Source organism: Rhagoletis pomonella, unplaced genomic scaffold, assembly GCF_013731165.1.
Source record: "Rhagoletis pomonella isolate Grant_MI unplaced genomic scaffold, Rhpom_1.0 Rhpom_scaffold_00006, whole genome shotgun sequence".
Lineage (NCBI taxonomy): Eukaryota > Metazoa > Arthropoda > Insecta > Diptera > Tephritidae > Rhagoletis > Rhagoletis pomonella.
Genome location: NW_023458560.1, coordinates 49,806,588 through 49,814,830, shown reverse-complemented (window position 1 = coordinate 49,814,830; position 8,243 = coordinate 49,806,588). Strand labels below are relative to the sequence as shown.

General features: G+C 39.8%; 1 protein-coding gene across 1 annotated transcript in view; it reads right to left on the bottom strand.

Annotated features, from left to right (window-relative positions):
• Positions 1–289: 289 nt before the first annotated feature.
• Positions 290–8,243, bottom strand: part of LOC118740898 (protein bark beetle) — a gene marked incomplete in the record, with an annotated part of 99,930 nt that continues 91,976 nt past the window's right edge. Inside the window, 7 exon segments of the mRNA XM_036472635.1 lie at positions 290–1,734; positions 4,519–4,740; positions 4,807–4,933; positions 5,018–5,261; positions 5,330–5,427; positions 5,561–5,587; positions 5,844–5,969. Of these exon segments, the coding sequence (XP_036328528.1) occupies positions 619–1,734; positions 4,519–4,740; positions 4,807–4,933; positions 5,018–5,261; positions 5,330–5,427; positions 5,561–5,587; positions 5,844–5,969 (1,960 nt within the window).

The following is an 8,243-nucleotide window of genomic DNA, read 5'->3' as shown; positions in this document are numbered from 1 at the left end:
ATTAAAAACAAATATCTAAGCACATTCATACAAAAGATCATTTTTTTTTTAAATTATTTGTCCAACTTGTAATAAAATTTATTGCAAGTGTCTAATACATTTATGTACATGGAACTTATGCAAATTAATATAAAGTTATGTGTACTAATCATATGCTGACTTACGGCTAATGGATGGAACAATTAGAACTTAAGAAGTGAAAACATTTTTTTTTTATCAATTAACTGTTAACACACATTTTTTTATTTGTATAAATTTGTTGCTTTTTCTTTCGTTTTCTTTTTTTTTGCAGCGTTAAATATATGTATATCTTACTTTATTTACTTGCTAAATACATTCGGCTAGCTATAGTAGCATTAAGGCATATATAATCGTTGAACGTAGATCGAAATCACTTAACCTAATATTTATGCTATATAAAAATTATGATTTAATTAGCTGAAGCGCTTAAAATATAAATACAAATTAATTAATTGTTATGATAAAAAAAAGAGGTGTATGAGTGTAGTCGATATATCGATAATGTTTGTGATGATGCGTGTGTATACTGTTCTGTCGTTCTTACTTCGTGTTTTCTTCGCTTCAGTAGTACGATTCGTACCACTCACCCCTATCTATCTACATTGCCGTCTCCAACGGCTGGCTATAGCTGCGACTGTTCGTGCTTAGCGGCACCATACTCGGCGATTCATCGTCGAAATCCGTCTCCAGCAAAGCTTCCGATCTGGAGCGATGGTATGCCGTCGGTTCGGGACTGGCAGTTTTATAAACAGTCTTTGGACGTCTACCATTCTGGCTGCCATTTTGGCTGTAACCGTGATTCTTGGCGGCCGCCGTCATTGGCTTCGTTGCGCCCATAGCTTGCGGCTTAGAGGCCACACCCAACTTCGCGTTGGACGGCGGTGGCGCCTTACTACTACGCACCGCTGTATAATAGGAATCTGGCCGCCGCATATCGGGTGGCGGCGTCGGCAGTCCACCAGCAGCCAATTCATGCCGGAATAGTGGCATCTCTTCAGCGCGCTGCGTGACAGGCGTAAAATGTAAATTATCGATCTTCTGTTCGTACGGCAGCGTACTGGAATGCGAGTCATTGCTCAATTGTGAGCTGCTTGTGGGACGCGTCGTCCCACCATTGGCGCCGGGCAGAAAACTGCTGTGACTTTGCCGATGTGGCTTATTGTAGGCGGGTGGTGGTAAATTCTGCTTCAACTCACGCAGGAAAGAGAGGCTCTCATTGCCGCCGCTGTGTAGCGGCAAAGTGCTCGCGTTGCCGTAGTAATCTGAATTGGCATCCTCGATGTCCGTCTGATGTATGATGGGCGTATCTTCGGCAATGCTTGTGGCCACAGAAGTTGTTAGCGTGCTAGCGTAAGTGGAGTTGTCACGGAAACCTTCATTGCGGTAGGATAGCTCGAATGAGTCTGGCAGCCTAGGTGTGCGACCGCGTGCGGTGGACGCCTTCGAAACGGAGCCGATTGTTGCAATTTTGTAGGGTTCATTCGATTTGGTGGCAGCACCATTTGCTCCTCCCTTTACCGAGTGCTGAGTGACATAATCGTTATAGCTCGGTTTTTGATACTCGCTCGGGTGCGCCGTTTGATTGTCGTATGCCTCAAAGCTCGCTTCGGAGCTAAGCACGCTTTTGTCCATGGAATCGATGGAGCCGTTACCCATCATTTTGTAGTCTTGACCCAGCTGCTTGGAGAGCGTGCCAGTCGACGTGGACATGTTCTAATGGACCAAAGATATTGGTAGGGGAGAAAATAAAAAAGTGGAAAAATAAAATGATAAAATAAAAACAAAATGAAATATAAATTAGGGTATAATAAGGAAATAAGGACATAAATATTTTATAAGTTAAAATCAGTACACTATTGGGTGAAATCAAGGAAACCGCGTCGGTATTAACACAGCCGAATCTGAATTTCCGGTCGGAATTCGATCGATGGTAAATTTTTTATCTTACATATCTAATCTTTTTTGGGTTAGAATGAAAAACGAAACTCAAATACGCCAATCGCTTAACACAAACTATGCAGCTTATGGATTGAATTGGAAAACATTGGGTTCAAAGGTAGTAAAGTCGAAAGTAGTTCGGAATGTTGCGCATCGCTGGCTTCACTGCGTCACGTCCGAACCTCTCTCTGCTGGGTTCGTGAACTTAGCAATAACGAAGGGAACGAAATAACCAAATTAGCGAGGCAGATAACTTCTTACTCCCACCGATTTCTGATTTACTAAGGAGTGTTGAAGAATACACAACAGCCGTAATTAATGACCTATGGATCAATCGTGGCGACTGTAAAATTCCAACATCCTTATGGCCGAGACTCAAGCAATACTGAAAAATTTTTGAATCTTAACAAATCTGCAGCAAGAGCTTTTACTGGCGTCATCCCAGGGTACTGTACTGATGGCGTATGTCAACAAGCTCTCTCTACAGAAGTTGTCTGAATGAGAAAAAAGTGGATTCGATTCACCACTTCCTGTGCCAATGCCCAGCTTTCCAGACAAGGTATCTCAAGCATTTGGAATCACGCTTTTTCAATAGTTTGGGGGAGATAGCGGAGGTGAAATGCTTTAGAACACTATATTGACTATATGGCATAACTTCGATTAGAAGCATATGCCTTCTCCTGGCACTCATAGCTGGCATTCACAATGGGAGAATCTGCTCCCGAGAGGAAGCACGATTGATTCGTACGCGCCTTCCTTACCTATCAATTCGCACAACACAATTTTTCAAGGGTCAAGGGCCAGTTATCTAATAACCTAAATCATCCTATGTGTAAAGTTCAACGGAAAGAATTGACGAAACCATACGCTGCATCACGGAAAACCACAGTAGCGGAGCTATACAACTGCCTACCTAACGAAAGAGAGAAGGAGGCTTTTTAAGCTAACTAAGCAAACCGGCTCTTGGAAAGCTTACAAGACACACTAAGAACCTTCAGAACAGCCGTAAAAATGGCGAAAAGTTATTGGTGGGAAAAATCTGTTATACATATGCAGAAGAAAATTCTGGGGCTAAAGGTTAACTTGAAGTGCTCACAGAAGGTTCAGACACACCATATTCATCCAGCCCAACTGCTTTTGAGTCTCCAGACTATATATGGCACCAGAAGATATTATCAGCCATACAAAGATAGATGGGCAATCAATTGCTTCAAACCTAACAAGTGTCTGGGTTTGTACGACATATCACTCGCCGAGCTTTAAGCAGCATCAGCTTTGTTCAGTCCTTTATTGACTTTTACCTATAAGGAACCCGCATCCCCAAAATGTGAACAATAGTGCGAAAGGGTTTCATACAACAAAAATGCAGATCCCCTTATGTGAAATCAAGAGACTTTCGATCTATAAGCTTTTATAATGTAACCTTTATTAACTGGAACAGGAGTATCGATCTTCTTCAAAATTGCCACTTTTTCAGCAATTCGCACCAGAAAAATTTTATATAAACAAGTAAAAAATCAAAAATCGGGCTCAACTAGTCTCTTGAAAATTTTATAAGCTTTTATTAAAAAAAAATTAATCAAATTGGTTGAGAAATGAAGGCTCTAGTGAATTATGAACATTAAATTCCATTTATTAACTACTGTGTGATGGCTCTATGCTGGAACAGAAGGTAGGTGTGGTGTATACTCGCATAAAAATTTACTTAGTAAAAAAGAAAGTTTCCGAATTACCACATTACTGATATGCGGTTCAGTCAAGGTAATGGCTATTAAGATGCCGCGCTGATGCCTAATCTTTAACTAAGAGAAAAAATGACATTCTCGGTCAGTCAAGACGCTATTAAATCTATGAAACAGTGCTTGGCTGCCTCTAAAATAGCTTTCGATTTAAGACATATTCTAAAACTACTGGCCTAAAAGTACACCGCAACATTGATTTGGGTTCCAGGAAACAGAGATATATCAGGTAACTATGGGTCAGATAAAATCTCCCACGCATCATCGTGCAAACTGTGACTCTAAACCCAATTTATCCATGGAACAGAGTCGGAAAGAAATATGTAAATAATAACAGAATAAATAAGTTAATAATAATAATAGATTGGCGCTTACACATATGTTAGTGTTTGGCCGAGCTTCTCCTCCGATTTGTGGCGTGCGCCTTGATGTTGTCACACAAAGCGGAGGGACCTACAGTTTTACGCCGACTCCGAACGGCGATTGTATTTTTATGAGAAGCTGTTTTTCATGGCAGAAATACACTCGGAGGTTTGCCATTGCCTGCCGAGGGACGACCGCTGTTAAGAAAAAACCTTTTTTCTATATTTTTGCGATGTTGCTTTGACCAGGGTTTGAACCCAGGCATTGTGGAGTGGAAGCGCGCACTGCTTACCACTACACCACAGCGGCCGAATAAATAAGTTAGGCTGGGTTAAATCAGTTAAAAATAGTATACCTAAACTAATATTTACAAAAATAAATTAAAACAATTTAAATATAAATAAATAAACTAAACTAAATACTAAAGAGATATAAATTAATAAACGTATAATCATACAAAGTTTCGTCGCCGCAACGAGCCCTGCGGATCAATGCTATTCAAGCTTCGCAAGCTCTGGCGTATGCTATTACGGCGCTGCAAACGTTGAGCGTGTCGCTGCTTCGATTTGGCATACCAACAGAAGGCGACCATTAGCAGCAAAATTATGGCCAAAATGAAGGCGGAAATTATGCTGATCGCAAAAATATCGGCGCGCCAAGAGAGTGGATCGATGACGACCTAGACGAAGAGAAGGGAGAAATAGAGTTGAAAGGTAAATAAATTGTGAAAATACGCCAAACTTACCCTTGGATCCGTTTCACAAATGAAACCGAACTCATTGCCGCAATCTTCCACCTCGGTTGTGGTAAAGGCAAAGCTCGTACAGCGATCGATGTGATTGAAGTCTTGGATCCACACTTTTTCGGGGTATCTGAAAAAGTGTTTTTTTGTTTTTTTTTTGTTTCAAGTAATTAACTAATTTCGTTAAATATTCGTAATTTATATTCAAACTCACTTCAAGTGGCGCATTTGTCCTTGCAAATACTTCCACAGCGTTGTGCTGTCGGTGCGTATGAAAGGCATCGTCGAGTTTTCGCTGCGGCAGAAGGCGCGCGCTTCATGGAATGTCAAAGGTGCGCCTACATAAATGAAGCAGGTATCCTGCAGCAGCGCCCAACCGGGCGGACATTTGCCATCGAGTATGGTGAGATTGTTCATTTGGAAGGGCACCGCTTGCACCTCGAGCAAAAGAGGATCGTCTGTGGTGTGGGATAAATGAATTTTTATAAGAATACTTTTTAATTCTAAAAAATTCAGTCACACCCACCTGATTTATCGCGTATGCGCGACTGCACCGATATCGTATTGTTATAGCTCCAATAGTTGTGTCTAGCATCGATCTTCGAGCGCCAGAGTTCAATGGTGCTGGGTAAGGTAAAAGTAAACAATTGATGAGCAAGATTTGGGAAACTTTTATATATATTTGCAAATTGATATTTATTTAGTTTTATGCTCTGCTTTAATAGATACAAATTTCTTTCATTTGTCTTTCACTTACCTATTGATCACATAATCAACATTCAAACTACAGTTAAGATTGGCGAGCGTGTAAGTAAACGTTTCATGCATAGTTCAGGCACGTAGTTTACATTAGATAGTTATTATGAAAAAGTGTGTGAAAAAATAGAAGTGACATCAGTTTAAGGTAGGATTATAAATATTTCGAGCGATGAAAGATGAAAAATGTTTTGGGTAACCGAGATTGCTCGGAGATTAATTTGTAATAATGAGCGAGTGAAGTTCCCTAAAATGTAGTCAAATATCCCATTTATTGTACTTACATGGAATTATTCACAGTTATCATTTCGTAATCATTCTCAGGATTCTCGAATATATTGTCAACATATTGCTGACCCGCTGTGCCGGCTACAATTGTCGCGCGACCCATCCAATTCGTAGCGACATTGCTGTTTGGAAAATAAGTAATAAAATTTGTTATGTATTAATGAAAAATGATTGAGGAAAACAGCAATAGTTTCCTAAGGGTAAAAGCTTTTTTTTTCTTCCACAAATAAACTTTAAGCTACACAAACGAGTTAGCTTTTTATCTGAAGACCAAACTATATTCCGCAGGATATGCTTTTTAAAGCATTTTATAAATTCTAAATGGACACACATAGAGTAGAAGCTCTCTCCGATCGTTACTGATCAAAATTGTTTCTAGGCTGGCTAACAAATTTCCACATGTCTAAGACCGTCGCGATTGAAACATATTTCGCGGGAAAGGTTTTTGCGCTTTTTTTGATGTTTAAGCATCTTAGCTCTCGGTGTGGGTAAAATTTGCGTCAACCCAGCAGAAAATTTGTAACTTCTTCTTGTGTGTACAAATGAATATTTCCACACTAATTCACGGCTATTTTAGGACCATTTCCGGGCTAGTTCGCGGCTGGTTTAGGACCACTTTGGGACTAGTTCGGCGCCATTTCGGGATTGTTATGTTCAGGATTATTTCTAATTAAGGAACATATCGGGATTACTTCGAAATCGTTTCGGGACTATTTGGGATACGTGCTGAACCATTTCGACTGTACTTCAGGGATGTTCAGCAACATTTCGCAACCAGTACGGGATCAGTTTGGGACGAGATGAGAATCATTTCGGTATTTAAGTGAGGTTAAGGACTCACTTATACATTTAGGAGATCGGCCTTTGTGTTACCACATTCTGAACGACACCCAATACTTAATCGATAAAACGCCTCAAGTCGATTATGTAATTAGGAATTCGGTTAATCCCAATGCCTTAGAGCTACTCGGGGCTATTAAGCATATGAGAGCCAAAGTAATTCAAACTTAGCCTCGAAAACGCTGGGCACCTAAGAAGGTAGTGTTGATGGCACCTCGACATCTTTTAGTCATACGGTTCTGGTAATATGTTTAGCATTACTGCGTGAATACCAATTGGACAGTGACCCATCCGTTAAAACCCGCACCAAGAGTGAAAGTTGTGACTTTGTAAGTGTGACATTTCGGGACTAGTTCCGGCTTATTTTTGAATCATTTTGGAACTGTTTCAAGACTTGTTCGAGACAACTTTTTCAACCGTTTTGTGGCCAGTTCAGGACCGTTTCGTTGCTTTTTCCGGACTCTTTAGGGACTAGTTCACGACTTTTTGAGGAAAATTTCGGGACTAGTTCAGAACTGTTTCAGAAACATTTGGGGACTATTTCGAGATCATTTTGGGACTATCTTGGAATTGAATGGTTGGAGATGCGTTCTACCATTCCATATGACACCAGTTCGATTCCTGGCCCAGGCAACTCTATATAATTGTTTTTTTTTTTTTTCTAAAAGTGGTCGCCCCACAGCAGGTAATGACAAACCTCAGAGTGTATTTCTGCCATGAAAAACCTCATAAAATCTTAGAAAAGCAAGACACCACAATTCCAAGAAAAAAGTTTGAAAACTTTATAATTTTTTTTTTTTTTAATTTTCTACTAAGTTTGAAACTTGCGTTCATATTATTTTAGTTATATAGAGAATCGGATGTCGTCATGCGATGAAATGTTAAACATACTAATGAACACTATTTTTTTCTTCTGGATCCATACTGTCTGTGGTGTCAAGAGACATTATTAGCCAAGGAAAGATATCAGAGACAATCAAGTCAATAAAAACTTGCAAATTTCCGGCTGTAGATAACATCTCTCCCTCCGAGCTTTAAGTAACATCTATCTGCTTTTATTAGCAAACATCTATAAGGCTATCCTAAATCTGTATCTCATCTAAAAACCGTGGACAATAGGGAAAGTAGTATTCATGCCCAATGAATTTCGACTTATTACCTTCTTATTCATAAAGCCCCTTGAAAGCGAGTGGGAAAGCATGTCAAATCTAGTTCAGACTAGACAAATATAGCTCACGCACCCTCATTACCTAATATAAATACATTGCAATCGAAGCGTCGAGTATGTTATCTGCAACATTATTTCGACTGTCTTTCAGACTTAAACTCATCAAGATTTTGCGATATTCAGCGCTTTATAAATAACACTACGTACTTACCTATAAAACCCATTATGCGATGTCGTCTGATAGATGGGCAGACGTACTTTCTCAAAGCCTGAAATTTCCACAATGCGACCACCCACATTGCTGTGCACAAAATTATAACTAAAGTTGGAAACCACCTGACGCAGTTTAATAATATCCTCAAAGCCAGCTTTGTTCTGTGCAAAATAA